General features: G+C 52.6%; 1 protein-coding gene across 1 annotated transcript; it reads right to left on the bottom strand.

The window, feature by feature from the left end:
- Window positions 1-1,946: 1,946 nt before the first annotated feature.
- On the bottom strand, window positions 1,947-22,609 carry IFT27 (intraflagellar transport 27). Its single transcript, XM_012550648.3, has 7 exons — window positions 22,442-22,609; window positions 12,931-13,010; window positions 10,959-11,018; window positions 9,803-9,862; window positions 8,194-8,311; window positions 7,223-7,332; window positions 1,947-2,164 (listed from the first exon to the last, which is right to left on the bottom strand). The coding sequence occupies exons 1-7, from the start codon at window positions 22,473-22,475 to the stop codon at window positions 2,066-2,068; spliced, it is 561 nt and encodes a 186-aa protein (XP_012406102.1). The 5' UTR covers window positions 22,476-22,609; the 3' UTR covers window positions 1,947-2,065.
- Window positions 22,610-26,244: the final 3,635 nt, after the last annotated feature.

Raw genomic sequence — 26,244 nt, 5'->3', positions numbered from 1 at the left:
AGGATGTGAAGCAAGGACAGGGACAGGAAACGAGACTGTCATGCTAATAACGAGGAGGAGGATGATATACATTTATATAGAGGATCCCAAAGGCCTTTGTACAGTTTTAAGAGAAAGCACAAATTGAAAGCTGAAAGACTTCTGGGATATCCTGTAAAGTGCCTCATGGTTTACAGACTCCTTGGCAAACACAATCCCTTCTCTACCTGGAGGCAGGGGCTACTGCTCCCCGTATTGTCAGAGGGAAAAACTGGGACATTGTGTAGATGAGGAAATGGGATGGGGGAAAGACACTAAATTTGGTGCTACCTGAGTGACCCGTTTCCTCATCAGATAAATGGAAGTCTCAGGTCCTTTCTAGCTCTGCATCCTGGGGTCCACTCTGATCCCAGTGTCCAGGGCCACTTAAACAGTACTTCTTATTTGTCTGGCACAGGCGCCCAATGGAAGCATGATGCTTGACTGACAGCACATCAAGTGCTCTTTTTTCACTGTAACTAATCCAGACCGAGGGACCGAGAAGTCGAGCACGGTGCCTGGGGTCCCACGGCTACGGTTGGAGCTGGGGCTCAAACTTGGCTCTGGCGCCGACTCTGTACACCGCCCACTTCTGCCTCCCTCCGTGGGATGCTAGTGTGGGAAGGGGCTTTGCTCATCATCCGGTCTGATACCCTCATTTCCCAGAAGGGTAAACCGAGGCCCAGAGAAAGGTTTGAAGGGCTTTCAGAGCGGACAAGATGACAGGAGAGGTGAGCAAAGTAAATCCCAGAGAAAAGAGCCTGTGTTTGAATCCAGGTCTGCCGGCCCCCAGCCTAAACTTTTCACTCTACCAGAAATAGGGTCAGCAAGTAGGATTACCCGGCTCCTGGGTCCCTTGAAGGGCCAGGAGGCAGGGAAAGGGAAAAAGAAGGGGAAGATTCGGTACCTGTCATCAAATCTAAGGAGGGCGAGGGGGGCAACGTGGGGAATAGGAAGAACGCAGCATGGATAGAACCGAGTATCCCAGGAGGCAGTGGAGTACCCTTGGGACACATGATGACTTCCAAAGCCAGTGATCTGACTGTCCGAGACTGCTTCCCGAGGGATCCCGGGCTGTAAGAGACCCGGGGGGTGGGGGTGGTGCCGAGCCCAACCACCTTATTTTATGGAGAAGTCACAGGCAGCGGGGACAGGCTGGGGTTCTAGCCCAGGTCCCCCCTCTCCTTCTGGATCCCCCGATCCACCCCACCACACTGAGCCTCCGAATGAGGAAGGACTTGATCCATGTGGGGCTTTAGGAAGATTCATGTGGCCCTGGCCTGTGGGAGGGGAGAGATCCCACAGAGAGCAGCGGGTAAGAGACACAGGCCGGGACTTTCGGTAATATCATAGCGGGCCCATGGAGGACGCTGTGCCGGCTGCCTGACAAGGCCCCGGGAAATCAGCACCAAGGACAGGCTCCGGGAGAGAGGGTGGGCTCCTGGCAGCCTAGCCCCTGGCCCAGCCTCTGACCACAACCAGGGGGCTGGAGCTATTCAAAGGGCACCCCTAAGGACATCTCCTCCAGGAAGCCCCCTCCCCCTCATGTTCAGGCCCTCCCTCTCTGTCCGTCTCACAGTGACCAGTTCTCGGCTCTTTCAGACGGGGACAGGACTTGGGTGGCCTGAGCCTCCCTGACCCAAGGAGCAATCTGTGCTCTGGGAGTCCTGCCCTGCCCTGCCCCTGGCTGGCTGGGGGACTGTGGGCAAGCTACCCATTTCTGAGTGTCACGTTTGTCACTGGAAATGAGGGTCCCGTCTAGCTCTGAGACTGTGTGGACGCCAGGGGACTGATAATCTGGGAGCAAGCACAGCCTAGGCCAGAGCCACCGAGGCCCATCTATGAAACGGGAATGATCCTCTTTACAGAATGTCATGAGGAAAAAGCGCTCCAGCCTTCCAGAGAGGAGAAACCAGGAGGCAACGGGGTTTCATGAGCCTTGATGGCAAGGAAGCACTGCTTCGATATTTATTTCCCCAGTGTATTTCTCTGTGGCTCAGTCGGCCGTGCACACAGCAAATCTTGGGTCTTCTCTCAGAGACGCTCCTCACACCAGCGAGTGGAAGAGCTCCAGCCTCTCCCGATACAGCTGGTGGAACAACTTGGCCAAACAGCGAAAAGGGGCTTCAAAGTTTTCCATCTCCTTCTGCAGAAAGAAGGGGAAGAAGTCGGTCAAATCCACCACCTACCAAGCCACTCACACAGTCCCCGAGAGGCCAAGGGCCGCCCTCCGGGCCGGGGGGATGCCAAGCCTTTGGGGAAGGGACAGGCCGTGGCCAGTGAAATGGGGGACTGAAAACATGAGGATCACTCAACGTCAGCCGGAAGGATAGACCCTGGATTTAGGCTCCAAACCCCAGGGTCGTCATCTATATCAGAGTAGGGTTGGGCCAGATGATCCAAAATCCCTTTTGCTTTAATCCTCCTTCCCAGCAACTCCAAGTTCAGTGTTCTTTCCTCAAAGATTTAAAAAAAAAATCCCCCAAATTCACAGCCCCAAATGGGTAACTTAGAGCCCACGATGCCTAGAGTTGGAACAGGGAGGAGGAGGAGGAAGCAAATAAGCATTTATATAACACCCACTGTGTGCCAGGTACTGTGCGAGGGCTTGTAAATAGCCGAGGCTGGATTTCAACTCAGGTTTTCCTGATTTCAGGCCCAGGGCTCTGTGTCCACACATAGGTGCCTCTGACCCGGGAGAGACCTTAGAAAGCACTGTGTGCTCCTTCACTTTATAGATGGAGCTCAAATGAATAAATTCAAGCTGAACGATTTGTCCAAGGTCACACAAAAGAGTGGCTGAGCTCCAGCTCTGGTCTAGAACCAGAATTCAAGAAGAGAGAAGCTAGGCGGAGGAACCTAGCAGAAGTATTAGTGGGGGACTGCTAGCAAGGGAATGTGTAGGACAAAGGCAATAAATTCCCTATCAGCCGAAGTCACGGTTGTGCTAATGCGGCGTTTGAAGGAAGCCACGGAGAACGGAGTGCTCTGCCTAGTTTCTCTGCCCACTCGCATTATTGCCAAAATCACAGAGGCTCATCTACCGCTGGACAGATGGGAAATGATAACGTTAGGATGGAGGCACAAGTGATTACTCAGCAAATCAGGGAACCGGTTACAAGTGTGGTGTGACCCCAGATGTCAGTCATCCCAGCCCACCCCGGATGCGTGTCCCAGCTCAGCACTGCCCTCTGTTCTCCTGCACCCTGTTTTTCCCAGGCTGCACCTCTAGAAAGCGGGGCCGTGGGCCTGGGGGCAGTGATTCCAATGGGCTCCGGAGCCCCTTCCTTGTACTTAGCTATTGTAAGGGGTAAATGACCATAAGAGGGATCTGTTATCTGCCTTGGACCGCCCCCATCTTGCACTAGGCCTAGGAATCAAAGAAACCCCACAGATGCTTCCAGACAGGGAAGTTCAGTTGGGAGTCTCACAAATCAGGCACCCTCCCCGCCAAGGTCCCAGCCTGTGTTTTCCTATCTTTTTAAGAATATAAGTTCCTCAATGGCAGAGATGTTCGCTTTTCTGTTTATATTCTCAGCCCTAAGAATACTGCCAGGTACAGTCAGTGCTTAATAAATCCTTCCTCCCTCCTCTCTTCTTCCTCTTCTCTCCTTTCTTAATTTCTCCTACTCCTTTCCTCTCCCTCTCCTTCCTTCTGTTCTCTCTGTCCCCTCTCTCCTTTTCTCCTCTCTTCCCCTTCTTCCTTCCTCTCTTCCCCTTTTCTTTCTTCCTCCCTTCTTTTTCATTTCTTGTTCTCTCCCTTCCTCCCCCTCCTCTTTCTTTTCTTCTCCTCTCTTCTTCCTTCCTCTTCTCCAAGAGTCTGAAACCTAATAAAATCTTGGGAGGCGAGCGCCTTCCAAACAGACGGTCTCAGTCTCTGGCACAGAAGCCGCTTTACAGATGCTTGTTCAGGGAATGGATGTGAACATGAGTGATACAGCCCATGAACAGAATGTTCGTGAAACACGTGTAAACTGAATCATGTCTTCCATATGGAGGAGGAGGAAGAGGATTTCTATTTAGAGGCTTTCTAGGGTGAAATCTCCAGTACAGCAAAGAACCCTCTGGAAGGTGAAGAATTATGTTATTATGGGGCTTCATGCAGTGGGGAACATCCCTTCCATCCTTGGAAACCCTGAAGCAGCGTCTCTGCCAACACGCGGTGCCCAGGAGGCAGATGGGACATTTGCATGAGGCTGGGGCTGAGACTGGAGGAGATAACGCAGCTGCTGGGGCACCTTCTGACTCTCTCATCCTGTGAGGCCAGGATGGCAGGGGAGCCAGATAGTGTATCCTGGAGCTCAGAGGTGTGTCTGGTGCTTTGTGGGAGCCTGTGACAGTGAACCTCGAAACACAGCTCCCCTTAAATATTTCCAACTTCCCTTCAACAAGAAAGATTTGAATTCTTTGTCTATAAACTTATCAATTAGTTTCTTGAATCCATTTGCATTCTGAAGTTTACAAGCTCTTTGGGTGATAAACTATCTAGACTTATTACTTTTCCTGCAAATAAATGGCTCCTTTGATTTGGTCTAAAACTTGCAAGTCTCCTTTGACTAAAATCCAAAATCTAGATGCCCTAGAGCAAAGCTTCTTAAATTGTGGTTCCGGTTGCATAAGTGAATGGGAGGATTGTGAAATTATGATTTACTATCAGTAAATGTTTGATTTGTATACCTGGTTTATATACTTATATACCCGGGATTACATAAACATTTTTCAGGTGAAAAATGGACCTGAGTGGGAAAAGTTTAAGAAGCTCTGGCTAGAGCATTAAGGAAACTCAGAATGGAAAGTGTCCTGGGGGGAAGGGGTGAGGAAGCTTCTGTGCCAGAGACTGAAACCATCTGTTTGGAAAGCGCTCACCTCCCAAGGTTTTATTAGGCTTTAGACTCTTGGAGAAGAGAAAGGAAGAAGAGAGGAGAAGAGAAAAAAGAGGAGGGGGAGGAAAGGAGAACAAGAAATGAAAAAGAAGGGAGGAAGAGAATCCAGAAGCTGCTTGAGCTTTCCCAGTTTCCCTCGAAAACCACATGAAACCAACCCTTTGAATAGAGTCTGAAATGTGAGAACCTTCAGAGACAGATTGAACAATTTTCCAGCTCACGATAGATTGGAAGAACTTTAAGGAAGGTCATTTTCACTAGGATGAAAGGGGTGCTCAGCCCAGCTCACCCCGGCTCAGACGGTATTGGGGAAAGTGAGAGGGTCTTAATCACAGCAGATCAGCAACTGAGACCCTCGGTCCTGGCTCAGTAAAACTAGCAGAGCAGGTCAGTGGGGCAGTCTCTGTCCCAAGAGTCAAACTGCCAGGCCTGGAAACCAGGGATACCCCCTCCCTGCTGTGGGCAAGCCACCAAACATAAGGGGGCCTGTGCTCAAAGCCAAGGCTCAGGGCTACACAAGAAACTTGGGAAAGTGTTCCCTCCCTCCTCCCCATACTACAGGAGCAAGCAGAGCTTGCTTTAAAAGTCACAAAGTGGGGGGAAAAGAAAGAAAATGAAGAAAGTGTCCTTACAAGAAGTCCCTTCACATCTTACCAAAGGGTCGGCCAGGGTCTGCAAGAAAGAGTCTTAGACAGGAAATCTGAAGACTCGAATCCAAATCCTGGTGCTGTTACTATGTGCCCCCCCCCACCCCCAGGTCTTCTCCAGTATTAATGTAATGATCTCACACATTCTAGTGGGGGGGGCCCATTCCCCTGTTGGCCATTTTTGATCTCCTCCCCCCCCCCCCAAGTCATGCTTCCCCTCTGGGTCTCAGAGTCTATGGGCAGTTTTTCACTTCAGGAGGAGCTAATGGACGGCCTGACAGAGACTGAGTTTGGCTTCTGGACTCAGCCTGGCTCCTACGACTCTGGGCCTGTTTTCTGTGGATTCGACTTTACGGACAAGCTGCAGGGGCTGCTTCCGACCTCACCAATGTCGGGGGGAGCAGAGGACCGTGCCCCTTCCCTCTCACAACTTCCTGAGGGGCAGATTTGAACTGCTGAGGTCAGTCAGGACCCCAGGGTCTATGGGAGCCCCAGGAAGGGAGGGGAATGCGGTGCTGGTGCTGTAAAGTCCAGTGTCCCCCTACAACTGAAGAACCCCACGCCTTCACAGGAGCCTGGATCTAGAGCCTCCAGAGACCTGAGAAGCCACTGCCTTGCCATTTTACAGATGAGGAAACTGAGTTTCTAAGCCACATGGTGGGGTTTTGGGGTGCCTGAGGCTAGCTCTGACCCCAGGACTATTGCGCCCCAAATCCAGTGCTCCGACCACTCACTTCTCACTCGGACTCCAGAAACGTGTGCTGTGGGATGGGAATGGGTCATTGTCACTGGCCAGCCACGGGGGGAACCACACAGTATAAACCAGACATCTAAGGGGCTGTTTATCACGGGGACACCCTCTCTCACATCCTCGGAGGGGGCCCGGGTCGAGCTTTCTCAGGCCCATCTTCCCCAGGACTGGTCACGGCAGGGGGAGGAGTCAGAAGCAGCATCTGAACCCAAGTCTCCCCCAAGCCAGCCTGACATCAGTGCCCCACCAGAGGTGTGGGCAGGGCCTCCGGCCAGGGAGGCACTGATGCTGGCTGGAGGGTCTCTCTGATTGGTTCCTTACAGAGGCCTCTGCCGGACAACCTGTCCTAGCCTAGACTCTCTGCATGTTCCTGGGACCTTCTTTTTTACTTCCCATGCATCCTGAGGGGCTTCTCCATCTTGGCTGTCTGAAGGATTTCGACTCTTGGAGTCTGTTTCCTCCTCTATAAAGTGGTGGATGAGAAGAGCTAAGTTTCCACCAGCTCGTACAAGCTGCCAGCGCAGTATGGCTCCGGGGAGCATTGTGCCGAGTCCCCACTGCAGTGAGAAGGCCCTGTGGGGGCTCGTGGTCCCCGCCACCTTCTCTCTGCTGGGGGGCAGGGAGGACCTGACGCTGAGCTGCCGTCACCCAGCAAGGGCTGCCCACACTGGCTGTGACTGAAGGGAGCAGGAGCAGATAAGAGGGGAGGAGCCCTTGGGCACTCCAGGGGGCAGCCCCAGGGGGAGGCAGGTGCTTGGGCCTAGGAGGACCACGTCTTCAGTTGGAAGGGAGGCCTCTGGAGGCCGTGAGCTTTGGGCCCTGGAGGTTCAGCCTCCCCTGCTCTAGGGGGTCCCTAGCGGTCACCCCGCCGACACTGGGCTCCCCGACCAGCACCCGCTGCTGAGCAGCTTCCAGGTACTCACCACAGAGGTCTCGAAATACTCCAGGCCATGGGTCCCGGCCCATTCCTGGGCTCGACTGGTCTCCACCACACGCCTGCCAGCCAGGTCGGTCTTATTCCCCACTAGCACGCCTGCACAGGAGAGGGAGTGAAGCAGCTCAAGAGGTGGAAAGGAAACTTCCCAGGGCGTGACAAGTCTGGCCTGAGATGATCGCAGGCAAGGAGGACGGGGAGGGCTCAGGGACTCCCAGCTGGCCACTTACTAGCTCCGTGGCCTCGAATGACTTCCCTCCCTGCCTCAAGCCTCAGTTTTCCCATTTCTAAAATGGGGATTATGAAGCGGGTAATCAGAAAGTGCTAGAACTGTTATATTCTGAGCAAGGTTGCCTTTATAAAAGGCAGGGAGTGCAAAAAGGCGAAACCCCACAGGTTCTTTCTGTGACCTAAAGGGCTGGAGACTGCACGTGTTGCTTTTATCCTGCCTCTGGGTATTTAACGTTTGTCTAGAGACAAACTCTTTGGCTCTTTTGGCCAAAGCTTCTTAAGATCGTGGGTGAGGACCCGCTATGGGGTCTCATGACTGAGTGCAGGGGTCCCGAAATCATGCTTTGTTATCAGTGAATGTTTGGCCTTTTTCATATAGGCTGAGGGTCAAGGAACAATTTCTTGGGCGAAAAGCCCTGGTCCTTGGACCGGAGGCCTAACACAGTCCCTGCTGGGGCCCCTCCCAGAATGCCCCAGGAGCTTCTTTTACCCAGAGGGGGACTTGCTGCCTCCTGAGGAGAAGATAAGCTGGGGGGTGGGGTGGGGGTGGGGGGACTTGTTTCCGGTGCCACGGCCAGGGGCAGGCCCAGAGTGGACGCTCACTGAGGGCAGAGGCTGCCTCCAGGAACACCCCCAAGATCCTGCTCCCTGTTCTGGCAGCCATGTTCTGATGCCTCTGCTTCTCCCCCCGACCTGGGCTGGGTAAGACCGGCGCCTGCCCCTCCCTACCTGGCAGAGTGGAGCCTTGCAGCTGCACCCGCACCTTCTCCAGCCACTTGGCGCAGTTAGTGAAGGACTGCTCGTTGGTCACGTCAAAGACAAGACACAAGAGGTTGGGATGTTCCCACTAGGAAGGAAGCAAAGGCGGGAAGACGGCATCAGGCTCTCTGTAAAGCCGGGCTCAGGCCTGGGGGCAGCAAGGCTCTCCAGGGAGCTTCAGCCTCAGAGGCTGAGGGCTTTGGGGCAGCAGCAAAGTGGGCGGCGCTCATCTCTACTGGACAAACGCGTGGTCAGCAGCAGGAGGCTACCCTCTGGGCACCCAGACCCACTGAAACACCTCTGGGAAGGAGCGGAGAGCCAGGGCAAAAGAAGTAAAGGCAGCTGGACCCCGTGGTGGGACTGCTGAGGTCCAGGCTGAACAGGGTGGAGCCCAGGCCCGTGGGCCTCCTGCTGCAGGGACTGACCCTGCACCCGCCCTGAGCTGGACCACATGTGGACCAGGGTCCAGAGAGCCCGGCACCAGGGCAAGGAGCATGAAAGTGCCCATGGGTCTAAGGCACAATGCAGACAGATCTGTCCTGTGGACAGCACAGCACGGACGGGCTGGGCCTGGGCAAGGGCCTTGTGCCCAGTACTGGCCTGGGTGCTGAGCTGCGCTGGCAGGGGGAGGCCCCAGATTCACCCAATCCCGGGTCCGGTTCTTGCCCCTGAAGCTCGACTTCCAATGTCAGCTCCTGCTGTCAGGACCCTGGAGCACCTGGAGGCAGCTCCGGGAATGTGGGCGCTGTCAGCCCAGGACCACAAGACACCCGCAGCCGGCGCTAGGGGAGTCATTTCCAGGGAGCAGAGCTGGCCTGGGGGGGAGGGAGCCTGACCAGGCAGCACCCCCAGTCTGAAGTAGGATCAGGCCGGGGCACCAGAAGCTAGACTAGCCACGGTTTATCTCCATGGGCCTAAACGAGAGGCTCTGTGTGTCCCAAGTGCTGGAGATGCAGCAGCGGGGAGCACTCGGGCCCTGTTGTTGCAGGGCCTTCACTCCAAGGGGAAAAAGGGGAGCTCATAAACCTCTGCCTCCAAGGGGAGGCCCAGGGGGTGTTCCTGTGTGAGACACACTGAGAGAGGGAGCACCCCAGGATATCTGAGGCAAGGATCCCTCCTCCCCTCAGCCTCCCACTGAAGTCCCACCTTCTGCAGGAAGCCCCTCCAAAGGGGCTTCCCCTTTGCTAGGGGCTTCCTATGGAAGAGCTCGTTTGTACAGGGCAGTTGCTGCTGGTCTCTCCGGTGGGTGGGGAGCTTTGCAGGGGCAGAACCTGTCTTTTCCCTCCTTTAGTACCCCCGGCTCTCCACTCAGTCCCCGGCACACTGTAGGTGCTTAACCAATGATGATTATTTACTGCTGAAAGTGGGAGATGACAGGGGTGGAGCCGTCCCCCCCCAGGTGCTCAGGGATCCGGCCTCATGCTGCCCACGCTGCTCGGGAACCATCGATCCCTCTGGCCGGACCACAAGGCCGCGACCCCATACAGGGGTCTCCTCCTGGGCAGCCCGTTAAACCCTTCTGGACACTCAGTGGGCGCATGCATTCGCAGTGATGGAAACGGGGGTCCCGGCCATTTACCAGCTTGTCCAGCATTTCGGAAAACAGCTCTTTGCCGGCAGAATCGAAGATGAAGAGTTCCTAGAAACAGAAACAAAGGTGTCTCTCGGCTCCGCCAGGAGGTTGGGGAGCGCCTGCTGCCCCGGGTCCGGGTGTGTGCATTCAGACAAAAGAAGGGGAGGGGGTGAGCTGGGGCCTTGGACACCCGCAGCCCCAAGCAGCCTCCCACTGATTGTGGCCGGGCCCTGGATAACGGGAGCCTGGCGCAGAGAGGGCGTCTGGGCCCTTGCTGGCGGCCTCTCCCAGCATCTCCAGGCCCTCCTCCAGCCCAAGTCTGGGTCAGGGGCTTAGCTCACCCACGCTTCCTGCCCACACACCCACGGGGGCTTCCTCCCTGGCAACCTTAGCGGAGGAGGGCTGTGGCTCTTCACCTGGCAGAGGCTGGGGCAGCTCAGTGGCATTGGTTTCCCTTCTGGGGTTTTTATTTTATGCATTTAAAGATGTGGTGGTGAGAAGGGTTCACCAGATGGACCGCCCAACACCTCCTTCCGCAGAGGAGGACGCTTGGCTGTCCCCAGGGTGACATGCGGGGTTCAAGGCTGGGCCTCTAATTCTAGGCTGCCCCTCCTCTGTAAAAGGCTGACCAGTCCCTCCCCCCTCTCCCACCTCCGTTCCAGGGAGCCTCAGCACAGCAGGCAGGCGGGGCTGGGCTCTGAGGTGAGGCTTCGGGGACCGGGGGCAGCCTGGCAAGGGGGGTGCAGAGCAGAGGGAGCGCGGGCCGGGGAAGATCTAAGCCCTCGGGCTCAGGAAGGCCTGGTGTTCCAATGAGCGCACCATTGTTAAAGGTCACCGTGCCCTTGTTCCCAAGGAATCCCAGTTCTTCCTCAAAGGAACAATGGGCAGTGACCCTGGGAGGCTGGAAAAGTCAGAGGCCGTGGGTTTCTGAGGCGGCCGAGGTTTAGACTGACCAGAGGCCGGTCAGCTCTGGGGGCACCGAGGCCCCTGATCAGGAAGCTGGACGTGTGCAGGAAGGTTTTACATTTGCAGTGACTAATTAACCCAAGGCTGCTAGCTCACAGCTGGCGTCGGGGAGTTACACAAAGGGCAGGCTGGGCACCCATGAAGCCCCACAGGCTGCCAGCCCCGGGTCTGAGCATTGGGCGCAGGTGGGACTCACCACACTGTCGTTCGTGTCAGGAACCGTCAACTGCTTCACCAGCAAGTCCACGCCTGTGGTCTGCCAAGGAAAGCCAGGATTAGCAGGGCAGGCGGCAGGGCACAGAGGGGGCCCTCAGCCTGCTCAGGCCCGATGTCAGGGGCGGAGGAAAGGCCGCAGCCTGATGAACGAACAAATGAAGGGGGGGCGCTTCCTCCCAGACTTGGGGTACCCCGTTGCTCCTGCAGCAGGGGATTCAGACAGACCTTCCCCAGGCTATTCTGGGAGGCGGGAGTCCCTGAGGCCCTCTGCCCGCCAAGAGAACCATCACCATTGTGATCCCCGGGACCAACAGTGGCGGGTGCCATGGAAGGAGAATGGGGGCTCCCCGCCCACAGGGTCTCAGCCTCTCCCTAGGCCCATCTCCTCCTCCTGTCCGTGTAGCTTCTCCCCAGGCTTTTAGTTTGGAAGGAGCACAAGTAACATGAAGGGCAAGAGAACAAGCGCAGGGGTGAGAAGCTGTGGGATCTTTGCATCATCAGTGCAATGTGAGAAGTGACCCCTCTGGGCTCCCCTTCCTCATCTGCGAAATGGGGCTGGGGTAAGAGGTGCCCCTACCTCCCAGGGCTGTTCCTTTGAAAACCACGCAGGGCCGCACAAGTGCTCCCTGTTATTGCTGCTGCTGCTGCTGCTGCTGCTACAAGGAGCTCATCTCGGAGGCTGTGGAGATCTCCCACACGCCTCAGATTAAAGCAGCTGGGCCGGGCAGCGGGCCAGCGCAGGGACGTCTGGCCGCAGACACTCGGTGGGTCCCGAGGGCCCCCTCTGTGAAATGGGGGTAACCACCTTTCCTCCCAGGGTTGGGAGGGCCAGTGAGATCTGTTATTACGGGAAACCCTTCTGACCTCACTCAGTCACAGACGGACGGGGGGCACTGCCAGCCTCAAGCCACCCTCTCAACCCATGACCTGGGTCCTCCTTGTCCTGAGGGCAAAGCCCTCCAGCCTCTGCCAAATCTCTGCTCCACTGACCTCTCTTGGTCTGTCTCACTCTTTGTTTCTCTGTGTATGTTTCTGTTTCTCTTTTTCTGTCTCCGTCTCTCTCTTTCTCTTTCCTTGCCCCCCTCTCTGTCTCTCTCTCCCTCTGTCTGTTTCTCTTTCCAACTCTCTACACCTTCCCTCTCATTCTCTTCTCCCTACCTCCCTTCCCTTTCTGTCTGTCTCTTTCTCTCCCCTCCCTCCCTCCCTCCCTCCCTTCCTTTTCCCTGCTTCTCTCTCATTTTCTCTCACCCCCCTCCCCAATTCTCTCTCCCTTTTCCAGCTTGGCTATTCTATTGGAGATCCCACTACCTTTGCCATCATCCAGGCCAGAAATTTCCAAGTCATCCACAAGGCTTCTCTTCTCCCCAAATCCTGCCTGTGCTTCACACTGGGGCCAACAAGATTTCCCTCGCATTCTGTCGCGACCATGTCCTGCCCTGCCCATAAGCCTCTGGTGGCTCCCCACTGCCCCGGCATGAACCACTCACTGCTTGGGCCGGGGCCTCCAGAGTCTCATCCCTAACTATCTTTCCTCCCAGTTGTCTGCCCTCTGTTCTCTCCTTGGCTCCAGACAGACTGGCCCCCTGCACACTGGTCTCTCTTGCTTTCATGTCTATTCTTATGTCACTCCTGCAACTGACCGGTAATTGGCCCTTTTCAATACGTAATTTTCCGGTTTTTATTAGTTATTTGTGGATATCTCTTATTTCCCTAAGAGACTGTCAGCTCCTGGAGGACAGGGCCAGGCTGCCTTAAGCTCGGTATCCATAGGGCCAGGCATACGGTGGGCACATAATAAATGCAGACTGCAGGGACCCCATCTCATGCTGCTTCATCTGTGGGAGCTGCTGCTTGGTCTCTGGCAGGCCTGACTGCAGGTTTCTCTAAGGATTTCCGCCCCTCTCTTCAGCTCATGTTCAGTCAGCCATTGCTCTCTGCCTCTGGACACTCACCAAGGTGTAGTTCTTCTGGAAATGGGCCCCGTCGCTCCGGAACATCTGAGCCAGGGAGCTCTTCCCCACTGTGGCATCACCTAAGGAGGCAGAGGAGCAGAAGAGAACCTTTCAGGCCTAGTCAGATTGGGACCTTTCCTGCCCTTAAATCTGCCTTCAGCCCGGGAACTAACACCCCCAACGGCTTCAGGAAAAAGATGCTGCAATGTCATTTACTAAAGAGAGAAAGCTTATTGTTCACCAAGACATTCAGCGTCCACAGGAAGAGACTTTGGCGCTCACCGTGTGCACAAAGTTTGCCCTTTGTGCACCTACTGTGTGCCAGGCAGCTCCTAGCTGGGGGAGGGCCTCTCTTCACCTCGGCTCCCTACTTTGCAGACTGTCTCGACAGCTCTTTTGATGAAGCATTCCAGAATGACATGGCAGCCCCAAGTACAACAAGCTGCAGACGGGGACACGGGAGGCGTTTCATCTAAGACAGGTCACAGAGGGAAGTTCGCGGAGGGCAGTCGCTTTGTATGCCAACCTGCTGGCAGGCCTGACAAGAAGCCCCCTCCCCACAGAGACCCTGCGGCTCCTGTGAGGGACGGTCACACTGGGCCAGGGCGAGGACTGGGGGATTCTATCTGGGTGACCCTGAGGGGGCCTGGGTGACCTAGGCCGGCCATAGCACAGACGCCAAACTGACTGACGGAGAAGCTGACTGGAGCTCCCGCTCTGCCGTTCACTCCCTGTACGACCTAACACAAGTCCCACAGCGGCTCCAGGACTCAGTTTCCCCAGCTGTCACATGGAGATAATAGCGCCTTTGCAGGGCTGTTCCAGGGAAGTGGTTTTTAAACCTCCAATGATCCTAGAAATTAAATCTGGCCGGGGAAGGGGTGGGAGGTCTTTTAAAATTAAGCCTCGGCCCCACTGTTGCGGGAAGCAAGGGGACTCCGGGAATTTACACTGCCCCAAAGCCCATTCTGCAGTGATCCCTCCAGGCCCGCTGCTCGCCAGTCCATTACGGTGATTGTTTCCCCCGCGCAGAGGATTCTCCGGCTCCACTTGCCGCTGCTCAGTTTGTTTCGCCAAGCTCACCTTGCACCTCCTGAGATTGATTTTCTCAGCTTTCCCTGTTACTTGATAGCACCATAAATTGGTACTTCAAAATGAAAAGGGCTCCAGCGCCGAGTTCACTCAGGGAGTGGCCAACGTGATGCCGGTGAGCCTGGCAGAAACTGAATTCCTCTCAGGCCCCCGACTCTCGAGGGGGCTGGCGTCCACGACCTGGCTTTTGCTTGGCTTTGCCCTCCCTGCCTTCACTGGGGCTTGCTGGCCTTTGCTGTGATGTCCTGGCCGCCCTCATTTTGCAGTAGCTTTTCCTCTCTAAGAGCCTGTTCATTGATTCCTACTCTAACACCTGGCTCCTTGACAAACCACCTGCTTTCTCAGCCCCTTGATCTACGACCAAATTATCTTTCTGTCTGGCTCGCCGCACTGGGAGCCCTTTCTTTACCTTCCCTCCCCACAATGCAGTCTGCCTTCCATGGTCCCTCTGCCCTGGCTACTCTGAGACCCCCATTCATCCTCTGGCCTCCCCTCATTTCCGGACAAAAGCCTCTTTGAAAACAGGTGTCTGCTGGAAGCAGCAGGGGCCCCATGGAAGTATTCCTTCTCCCCCCCACCCCCCATTGGACAATTTCCCTCTCATCTCCACTTCCTAGAACAGAAGCACTACCTACCCCCCTCCCCCAGCATTGGTCCCTGTGGGAACTTGAGTCGGGAGGCAGAATCTTAGAAGACTTTCTGGTCTGCATAAGCTGTTCTGAGCCTTTGGGAACTTCTTTCCTGGCCCCTCTCCAATCCACGTGCATCCAACTGCGTGGACGTGCTCCTTCTTCCCTCTGTCTACTGAATTTCTAGCTACTGCTTAATGTCTAACTTAACTGCCAAACCTTCCCTGATGAACTCAGTCGATGAAGCTCTTCCTCATGGACCTCATAAGTGTTTGGTTTTTCAACTCTCAAATGCACCTAGTGTTGTGTTTTATTGTAGGCACCGTACTTACAATAATTTTGTATTTATGTACAAATAAATTGTCCAATTATTGTAGGTATTGCATGTTTTCTAGAGGAACTGACTGAACGGAGGTTGTCCAACCCAGAGTCACAAAATGACTCAGAAGCATATTCACGGAGGAACAAGACAAGTGAAACTCAGCTGTACAATGGGAGACTCCAACTGCTTAAGCAAGGGCTAGGGAAAGACTGGGAAATGCAGCTCGAGAGCCGGGGCGGAGCAGCTGGGATGGCTGCAATGAGATGGGCCAGCGGAGGGATTCATGCTTCAGCAAGGGACCAAAGGTCATGGACTGGCCGGGCGCTCCAACTAACCCTGTTAAAGGTGGGGAGAGCGACAGTGCTGCTTTTCCGGGTCTTTTCTGTGATCAATGAGAAAGAGCCAGGTGGGGAAAGAAAAACAATGGGAACTCCAGAGGAAGGAGCCTGCTACCCACAAACTTGGGATAAGCAGGAGAGCAATGGCAGGCAGAATGGGGTTTAGACCCCAGCCTAAACATCAGCAATGCTTACTTGAGAAAATTCGGAGACGAAATAGGTTCCCAGAATCCTTTGGTGGCGTCTAGGAAAGAAAGTTGGGGCGAGAGAATGGGGATTCACCGACACTTCCCACCGATGCTGGCTTATTCCAATTGGCAGGAGGGGAAGGTGTCTGCAGCAGAGGATGTTGCTAAAGAGGAAGCTCGTTAAATGCACTCGAATTTTTTTTTAAAGGATTCATATAAGAGAGCAAAGTGAGAGCTGGCACCCAAGGACAGATATTTTTAAAATGGCAAGGATCTCCCGCAAGCACAGTGTCCCGTAAAGCCCAGCAGGAGCACATGAACGCAATCAATGCCAGACAACAAAACAGGGCTATTTTGTGGACTTCTAAGAAGATTAAGAAGAACTAGGCCTCCCCTTCCCCTTATCCCCATCCAATGGGCAAAAGTTGACAAGTGACAGAGACATAAAATTCCTTAAACCCTATCTTCTCTGGGGTTTCTCTATTAAGGAGACAAAGACAGAACCAAGGTGGTTAATAGGGAATTGAAATCCAGAAGAATTAATGAGAAGAGAAAGCATTATGCTGCCTTTCACGTCTGGTACAATTATACCCCAGAATAACTCAGAGAACTTGAAAATGATTAAAAACACCAATCATTATTGATTGAGGAATTACTGCAGACAGAAGGAGAAGTTGTAGGAATGGAGAAGACAATTTTCTGATTTTGAAAAAAGAGAATATTCATTCATGTAGTCTTTAAACCATAGTCCAGAAAGACTAATGTGGTTTCCTCATGAAATTTTAGATCAGGTTATAACAGGGATGGTTTGTGAGCATTTTGAAAAGAAGGGGTGATCACTAAGAACCAACATGGGTTCACAAAGATCAAGTAAAACCAATCTTTGTTTTCTTTTTTAACAAGATACTAGAGTCTTAGATTTCAAGTCAAATATATTTGAATTTCAGCAAGTCATTGAAGAAAACATTTTGCTATATTCCAATTGATTAGATGCTAGTCCAGATGGGTGGGTTTGAATCTGATTTCAATCAACCCTGATGGGCAGATTTCATGACTTCTTCAAACCCCAAATCTTCCCAAGGCAAATAATGAATGGTTCAGAGGCAGGCAAGAAGATATTCTTCCACATGAGAAACCAACAAGTAAAGGAAGGGCCATCGGTCAGACGTCAGGCCAACTCGTGCACTCAAGGAGCTTACTGACTACTGGGACAGAACCAAGAACGATGGACAGACACGTACTGTGAAGCTTCTAACAGCGAGGATCCAAGAGAAGGGAAATGGGGATACAGTGAAGGCTGATGGCTGCATTAATCAAGGCTTCTTACTCCGGCTCAGGTTTGACATTCCAAAGAACTGGCTATAGGGTCCTGACAGGAGAATTAGGGAGGCACCTCTAACTTTTACTCTGTGTAGGTGATCTTGGTCAAATCACTTCTTTCCAGCCCTCAGTCTCCTCATTTGTAATGAAGGAGGTGAAATTCATCTCCATCTCTGTGATCCTATGAGGAAGGACTTCTCTAGTGAAATGTGCTGGGGTTCTCCCACCCTGAGTCAGTTCAAGATTTCATCACCAGGTCGAAGGCAAAGCCGCCCCACTGTTTGCTCTGTACTGATTAAGCCATCTCTTGAGTCCTGGGTCCAGGGGCGATGCCCTTAGAAGGGGCACTGAGTACATATGGAGGAGGGTGAAGAGGAAAGAGGTCACATGAACCAGGACGGGGGATCAGCAGGAGGCGGCAGTGTGCCAAGGAGATGAAGGGCTCTGGGCCTGAGCTCCAAAGGCCTGGACTTAAATCTCAGCCCTGCTCTTTTCCCCATGAGACTCTGAGCAGGTCACTCCCCTTCTGTAAAGTGAGGGGAAAGGCCAGAGAGGATGAACGCTGGGTGGTCCCATATTGAAGCGAGAAAATGAGGAGGGGGAGAAATGTTTCCATCTTCACATGTGAAGGCTGTAGTGCTTCTTCCCGTGGGGTCATTGGCTAAGTTCTGGACGGCATAACCGGGAGCAGAGAAAAGGGGAAGGGGCTGACTTTCATTTAGCAAAAAGAAAGATGTTCTGATAACTAGAGCCAGGGAGAGAGATGGGGGGAGGAAGAGTGAGCTCCGGATCACTCGGGGTCTCTGATCAGAAGATTTTATTACATTTGTTGTAGAGGGAATTTCCTTATTTTGCCCAGAGGCTGGATTAGATCGATAAAGTCCCTCCAACTGTAAGAATCTGGTCTTCCAGACTCATTAAAGACAAGTTTTGACGTATGTGATGATGCAGGAGGACATCATTGCACACGGAAAGGGAGAAGAGACCGACAATCTACCATAATGAGCGGTTTTGGTGGCTGGGGCAAGAGAGGGATCACAGCCTTAAATAAACTTTGAAAGATAAATTCAGTTGATGAGGAATGGGTTACTGAGCCAAGGAAGCCACCGTGGGGGAAGGAGGGTGGCAGGAGACAGGAGGTAGTATCTCCTGCAGGCTGGATTGGGGACCTCCTCCTTGGGGAGGAGGATCAAATCTAGTTATCCCCCTCTTCCTGTGACCAGATCTGGTGACAGATCACCAATGATCTCCTCCTCACCTAGTACCGCTTCTCAATCCTCATCTTCTTCGGCCTCCTTACAGCACTCGGCACTCCTTGCTTTGGTGGGGATGGCATAGAGCCAGAGTTCGAATCTCACCTGCCTTTGTGAGCCTGAACAAGCTGCTTTGGCCCTTCAGGCCCATCTGGCCTCTAGCTTCATGGCCTCTGAGGGCCCCCCAGGCTAGCGCTGAGGATCCCACCCTGCAATGGGCAGCTCAGGGTGTGCCTCCCTGCCAACTGATGTCCCCCCCCTCCCCTTTCAGCCTCTCCTGGAGCCTTCCTCAGGCCCTGCTTCCGAGCTCTCAGATCTCCACCTTGGGCCAGCCTCCCCCCCCCACCTCCACTTCTGACAGCCTGCTTCGACGTCAGGCCTCCCCTCTGCACTCTAACACCTCTGAACCCAATCACAAGTGCCAGCGCTTCCCCCTGCGAATGCCCTTTCTCTGCCTCCCAGCCCATTTCTGTTTGTGATTCCCTGCCCCCTCCCCACAGCCTCACTAGGTGCCCATCCTGTCAGATGCCTTCACAAAGTCTCACGCCGAACTTGATCCTTCTATCAGCAGTGCTCATGCTCTGGTTCGGGCCTCGGCGCCTTCTTACTGGATTCCCTGCCTCCACCAGGACCCCCTCCCTGTCCCTGCCTGCCCCAAGGTCTTCCAGCATCCCCCCCCCCCACTAGGACTTCTCCCCCCGGCCATTCCCACCTCTGCCCCTCCTTCCGTAAGCCCCCCGCTGGGGTCCAACGGGCCCTTCGGCATCCTCCAAGTGCTCCTGCTTCTGCTTTGGCAGATATCAGAGCCAGAAGGGGCTCAGGGACTGTTTGAGGGACTTACAGCAGAGGGAACTGAGGCTGAGCCACGGTCCGGGATGGCGCAGGAGGCGTGGGTACTGAGGACCAAGGCAGCGCTGGATCCCGCGCCTCGGGGCCTGGTCCTCCCTCCCCCTCCTGCCCGGGCCATGCTGGCGAGCTCCTCTCTAGCCCAGGGGCCCCACTGGGTCAGTGTAAGGGAGAACTTGCTCACGATGTGGGCTAACCCCTAATGGAGCAGGCCCCTTTGGGGGGGGTCCCTGAGCTTCCCGGCCGGCTCCCCCCAGGCCCAGCAAGACCCAATGGTCCAAATTGAGTCAGGAGAGACCGAGATTCAAATGAGGAGAAGCATTAGCATGATGACAAATTCTGGCTCTGACACTTCTCCTCAGCGTGATTCGGGAAATCCCAGATCTTTCTAGGGCTCGGCTACTCACTTGTGAAGTGGAGCCATTAGTGCGCTTAGTTCAGCGAATAGCAAGGAAAACATCTGGAAACTGGTAAGTGCCCTGTGACATCAACGATCACTCAGGAAGCGCTTGCTGTGTGCCAGGCCCCTTATAGTTAGCCCCACCACAATCTGGGAGGGAGGTGCTAGGACCATCCCATGATCCGGGCCCAGATCCCGAGAGAGCGCGTGGTCCTCCGGCCCTCCCACCCAGGAGACTCTCGCTGCCTCCCCCTCCTCCGGGTTTCCAGTCCTTCCCTGGCCCTCCTTGCTCCCCAGCTGGGAAAGGATCTCTCCCTCTTCCCATTGCCCAGGCCTGTGTACCGGCCCATTTCTTAGGTCTTATCAGAGTCACCTTCCCCTGTATTAATTACTCCGTGCTCACCTCTTAGTAAATGGCCAGAGCCTCGCACAAAGTGGAGGCTGAATCTGTTTGTTAGAAGGGAAAGGATTTGCTTCTCGAGGCACATTTGCCCTGTGCCCAGAACTAGGCCAGGTGGCAGGGAGATGCAAAGCTCTCTGGGTCGGACTCAGGGTCTCGGCTCCCGGAGGGCTGGCGGGACTGAGGTTATTGAAGGCCTAATTCCTCTGTGGGTAACCCACCAATGTCTACGGCAGGAGCCAAATGCCCGAGGTGCAAGAGCGCACCCAGCAAGAGGGCGGCACGCAGGTGAGAACTCTGTCTAGCAGATTCACAGTTCTGAGGACCCATCTGGAGGACCCCCAATGGGGGGTAGGGGACAGAACCACCGAGACCAGGCTCCCAGGAGGTGGAGGCCCAGGACCCTGTCATATTCCATAGAGTGGCCCTTCCAGTTCTTATCAAAGTCTCCGGACTTTCAGGCTCCTCCTCACCCTGAGGGTCTATGGGGAGAAAAAGCTTGGTATGGAGGAAGAGTGATGCCTTTGGAATCAAGAGCTGAGTGCACTGACCATCAGCCACCCCCAAATCAAGAGCAAAAGAAATAAGGAAGGATAAAAAAAAAACTGTCTCTTCCAGCTGCCCCAAAATAAAATAGGCTACCTCCATACCTCAGAGTTCTCTTCCTCTTCAAGTAGAGAAGAAATGTCCAGATCTGTGTGGTTACCTCCTGACCTGACCCCCTTGTTCACACCTTCACTCCCTCTTCCAATGAATGCCCCCCACACTTGGGCTTTCCTCTTCGAGTCTTAGAGGGCAGAACGGTGAGTCCGAGAACCCTTTGGAGGCCAGATCTTTCACTCACGGTCTGTGTGAAGCCTTAGGATGGCAGACCTGGGCCACAGCCACAGACCATTGAGTCCAGATTTCTCATTTTAGAGAGGAGGAAACTGAAACTCAGAGCAGTACAGGGACTTGGTAAATAAGTGAGCCCTAGCTTTGCCTCCAAACTAGTCCTGCTTCTTCTTTCATACCTCCCGCCTCTTTTCTTTTCCCAGAGTCCAGAGTGCCTCATTTTCCTCTCTGTCACAGCAGAAGGTCAGCTCTCAGCTAGGGCCTGACCCAGTCTTAGTTCAGAGAATTAAATAAGTAGGTAAAGAAATAGACAAATGAGTAAGTACATAAATAGATTTAAAAAAGATAAACAGAAACCTAAATAAAAAGATAAAAATATAAGTAAAAACCTAAATAGATAAATGAAAATCTGAATAGATAATATAAATAATAATAAATATTTAATATTTATATATTAATATATAATATATATTATAATTAAAATATAATATATTTTATATTTTAATAAATATATTATTTATATAATATATAGATAATAAAAATATAAGTAGAAACCTAAATAAATAGATAAAAGTAAAAACTTAAATAGATTCATAAATAAACAGGCAAATAAATAGACAAATAGATAAATAAAAACAGAAATAGCTGAATAGTTAGATAAATAAATAAAAAGTAAAGAGAGAAAGAGAGGCAGATAAAAATAAGCACTGGGAATTCCAGACAGAGCACAGCAGTAGGTCATAGGTGCTTAATAAATGCTGGACGGAGCTGCAGGAGCTGCCTCTGAGGTCACAGCCAGCTGTGGGACTTTGCAGACCCCGGGAAGGAGGGGCAGCTGTGATGTAGAGGAGAAAGCATTGGACCAGAAGTCAGAGATCGGGGGTTCAAGCCCCCAGCTGTGCCGCTCAGAATCACAGCTCTAGAACTGGCAGGGACCTCCAGGGACCCCTCCTTCTGAGTTTTTCACACAAGGGGAAGCGGAGGCTCCGAATGAGTTCAAGGGTGGAGGGGCTGGGGTCCTCAGAGACCACTGAGGACCTCAACCTCATTTTACTAGTGGGGAAACTGAGGCCCAGAAAGAGGAAGTGGTGGACTCAGGGACACACAGAAAAAAAAAAAAAAAAAACAGAGCTGGGATTTGAATTACTTTGACGTTACACCCAAGATGTCCCATCCTGAATGACCGTAGCTATGTCGCCCCTGCCTGCAGCCCCATTTTCTTTTCCTGTAAAATGAGGGATATGGACCCCACCGCCTCTGGATCCCATGAGCTCTCTGTGCCTCAGTTTCCTCCTCTGTAAAAAGGAATGGGACCCGGGAACACTCTGTGCTTTAGTTTCCTCCTCTATAAAAAAAGACAGGGCTGGACTCTAGCTCTAGATCCGGGACCTTTCCTGCCTCAGTTTCCTACTCTGTAAAAAAAAAAAAAAAAAAAAAAGACGAGGCTGGATTCTAATTCTAGATCCGGGACTCTCCGTGCCTCAGTTTCCTACTCTGTAAAAAAAAAAAAAAAAAAAAGATGAGGCTGAATTCTAGCTCCAGACCCGGGACTCTCCGTGCCTCAGTTTCCTACTCTGTAAAAAAAAAAAAAAAAAAAAAGGATGAGGCTGGATTCTAGCTCCAGACCCGGGACTCTTCGTGCCTCAGTTTCTCCCTCTGTAAAAAAGGAGGGGGCTGGGTTCTGGCTCCAGACCCGGGACCCCCGTGCCTCAGTTTCCCCCTCTGTAAAAAAGGAGGGGGCTGGGTTCTGGCTCCAGACCCGGGACCCCCCGTGCCTCAGTTTCCCCCTCTGTAAAAAAGGAGGGGGCTGGGTTCTGGCTCCAGACCCGGGACCCCCCGTGCCTCAGTTTCCCCGCGGCCTCACCGTGACTACGTGACCTCGGGCTCACCTGCCATGATGCATTTGGCCGCCAGCTTGACCATGATCGCGGAGGGACCCCCGGGCGCCCCCGAGTTCACCGCACAGTCGGTGGAACAGGGCTCCAAGTCCCGGCCCCGATCCCCGCCTTCTCCTCCTCCGCGGCTGCTTCCCTAACAACGACGCCCGGTGCTCGCACCCCATTGGCCGGATCGCCCGCCCTTCGCGCGAGCCGATCAGCGTGGCGGGGGCGGGAGCTAATGCCTGACGTGGGGCGGGAACTTTCTGTTCTCCATTTCAATTCGACAAGAGACCCGCTCGTCAAATGCATCCCATCAACCGAATGGCCGATAGGCCGCTCAATTATCGCAAGTCCCCACCCCCTTCGGGATCGGGAACGCACCCTCACCGGAGAGCCGAGCTCATTCGGAGCCACCGGAAAAGAGCCGTCCGGCTGGCCCGGTGACGAGCTCTTTTCTGATTGGCCAGGCTCCCGGCTGTGCCAGGTCAAGCAAACAGGAGACCACGTCATCCCCTTCTAACTGCAGCAATCGGCTCGCCCTCCGCGTGACGTCCCGCCAAAGCCGCGCCTGCGCGGGGGCGGGCCGCCGCGCGAGCCCCTGCGGGCTGTCCCGTGTGAGGGGGAGATGCTGGGCCTGTCAGCCCCCCGTGACCAGGCGTCTCCGAGGCGCCCTGACAAGAAGGGAGGGACGTTGAAACCCCTCCCCTCCCCTCCTCCTCCCCTCCTCATCCCCTCCCCTCCCCCTCCCTCCTCCTCCCCTCCCCATCCCCTCCCCTCCCCCTCCCCTCCTCCCTCCCTCCCCTCCCCTCCCCTCCCCTCCCCTCCCCATCCCCCACCCCGCCTTTTTTCTTTCCGTTAAATTAAAGTTTGTAAAGTTTTTTTTCCTTTTCTTTCTCCCTCTCTCACTCCCCTCAACCAAGCGCATGAGAGAACAGGTGCGGGCGCACCTGGTGCAGAGGAAGCCCCTCCCTCCCTAGTTTCTTTTTTTTTTTAATTTCGGGTATATGTTCTTCCACAGTGCTCTCGGGGGTCCTCAAACTCCGGCCCGCGGGCCAGACGCGGCCGCTGGAGACGGTTACCCCCTCCCCCAGGGCTGCGAAGTTTCTTTATTTAAAGGCCCACAACACAAAGTGTTTGTTTTTCCTGTAGTCCGGCCCTCCTACGGTCTGAGGGACAGGGAACTGGCCCCCTAGTAAAAGTTTAAAAAAAAAAAAAAAGTCGGAGGACCCCTGCACGGCCATGTGTGTGTGAACACGTACGCGAGCGAAGAGAGAATTGTACATCACAACTATATATCTCTATCTAGTACCCAGACACATATATGCCCGTGTATATAGCTATGTCTCTCTGTGTCTGTCTGTCTGGTCTATTTATCTGTGTCCATTTCTCTGTTTATTTAAGTCTTTGTCCGAATCTGTTTTTGTCTTGTCTGTTTCCCTGTCTATTAGTCTGTCTGTATGTTTTTATTTATTTGTCTGTCTGTCTCTGACTGAATTTCTTTATGTCTGTCTTGCCTGCCTCCATATCTATTTCTTTTGTCTGTTTGTCTTTCTGTTTTTGTCTGTCTGTCTGTCTGTCTAATTTATCACTAACTGTCAATAAGTAGCTCTAGAATCTGCCAAAGACATTCACTAATCACTTAAAGTCTCTCTGCCTCAGCTTCCTCATCTGGAAGATGGGGCTAATAGCATCCTTAGTTCAGGGTTGTGGGGATCAAAATAAGTTACTGTATGTATAAAGTGTTTTAAAAACTTTATACAAAAATACTTGCTATTGTTATCTTATTTTGTAGATCTAAAAAATATGCTTCTTAGAAGGGATCCATCCACAGGATTTCCCCAGACTGCTCAAGGGACACAAAAAAAGCCGAGTCCCTGCAAGAGTGCTGGATTCCAACGGAGTCAGTGCAGTGGAACTGTCAGGGACCCTCCCCTAGCCTTGCGTCATCTCATTTGTTCTGGTTTCCCCATCTACAAAAGGGGGTCATAAACCTCAGGTGGTACCCGAGGCCCTTGGAGTGATTCACAGTAAGTGATTTGTGCATCTTAAAGCTCTATTATAGGATTTAGAGCTGGATGGAGTTGCGGGGATCCGTTAGAATAAGACTTTAATTTTACAGAACCAGGGCTCAAAGCCAGAGCGTTTGGATCTAAATTCATGGCTCTTTGCATCACATTTAATTGAACTCTTGTCTCCTTTTACCTTTATGGGCCTCAGAAGATTTAATGTATTGCTGAGCAAAAAAAGGGGGTTGGTAATTATTGATTGACGGCAGAAAGAATGAAGAATGTGACGTTTTCATAAATTGTTCCTTTTTTGGGGGGTTTAACACCTGTGATTTCATCAGTGCCTGGAATTCCATGACGTGAACTTTCCCTCCCTCTCTCTCCCCTCTCCTCCCCTCAGCACCAACAAATCTACTCAGTTATGGCTTCTAATCTTAGGAAGTGAGGGAGGGGACATCATTGAGAGACTAATCGATCTTTCTTTGGTCTCATAGTTTGAGGAGTAGTTATTTGTCAGAAGAATCCACTTCTTTCTGATTTCATAGTTGGCCCTTTTTCCTGCTTCTTACAAAAAAAATCACTATATGTGAATGTGAACCACAATGGACTGATGGTAGGGCATCCTCTAAAGTGATGTGGAATAGGTAGAGTTAAGCAATAGGATGTTAAATAGGGACTTATAAGAAATTTCTAACCTTAAGTTAAATAGAAACTTTGGTTAGAAACATATTTCTTAGTGAGCAGGAAGTGTTGGTTGGTGCTTCTGGCTACCACTTAGCTGGTTTGTATCCCCAAAATCTTGATCCCTTTGGAGCTTTTCTTCCTTCTTTTATGCTGTGCATTTAAAACCATGATTCAGAGAAAGGATTCATGCTTTCCCAAACTGAGTACCCAAAAGATCCGTGACACACAAAAATTAAGAATCACTTGCTTTAGGCTATTCAAGAAAAGTCCTTGAAAACCATTGAGTGAATTGTAGTAATATTGCAGAGGAGCTCTGTTTCAATTGAGTGAAGAGCTTGAAAAGGCCTTATTGGACCAGGAAAAATCATAAAGCTAGGCCGGGACTAAGGAGATTTGTATAAGAGGAGAGGAAAATGTTCTTGAGAAAGAATCATGGTGGGTAGGGGGAAGTGGTGGAGGGGGGGACTTAAGTAAGACTTAGCCCCACAGATATATAGACTGTTACAAATAGAAGGGACCATAAAGCATAGAATGTCAGGGTTGAAAGAGGTCTGAGAAGAGGGGATGTCAGGGCTGAGAGGGGCCTTAGAACAGGTAATATCATGGCTGGGAAGGGCCTTAGAGCACAGCAGCGCTGGGAGGGCCTTAGAACAGAGAAGGTCAGAACTAGGAGGGATAATAGGAAGCAACAATGTCAGCTAGAGAAGGACTTCAGAAATAATTAGATCCAACCTCCTGTTTTTGACAGAAGAAGGAACTGAGTCCCAGAGACAGCCTTACTCAAGGCTGCAAAGCTAGCCAGGAGCAGACAGACCGAGAAATGGCTGCTAATGGTTGTTTTCATTGAGTGTGGAGCCCTTGAGAGGCCTGAATCACTTCTCACCAGCCACAAACTGCCTGCATATTCACTGCAGCTCTTTCCTAGTGACAGCAACTATATTTCACATGCGGAGCTCGTCTTAATCACGCCTAGCTAAGGTCCATTTTTCATTCTGCCCGTAAAACTTTCCCATTCTCTTTAGTTTAGTCTCTCCAGGAAGCATTTTGCATCACACAGAGTCAAGACAGATGGTAGTACGCAGTCAGAGCTAAAAACAAGTTTAAAGTGTCTCTGGGAATTGG

This window comes from Sarcophilus harrisii, chromosome 5 (genome assembly GCF_902635505.1).
Source record: "Sarcophilus harrisii chromosome 5, mSarHar1.11, whole genome shotgun sequence".
Taxonomy (NCBI): Eukaryota; Metazoa; Chordata; class Mammalia; order Dasyuromorphia; family Dasyuridae; genus Sarcophilus; species Sarcophilus harrisii.
The sequence above is the reverse complement of the archived record's forward strand: the minus strand, read 5'-3'. Positions and strand labels throughout refer to the sequence as shown.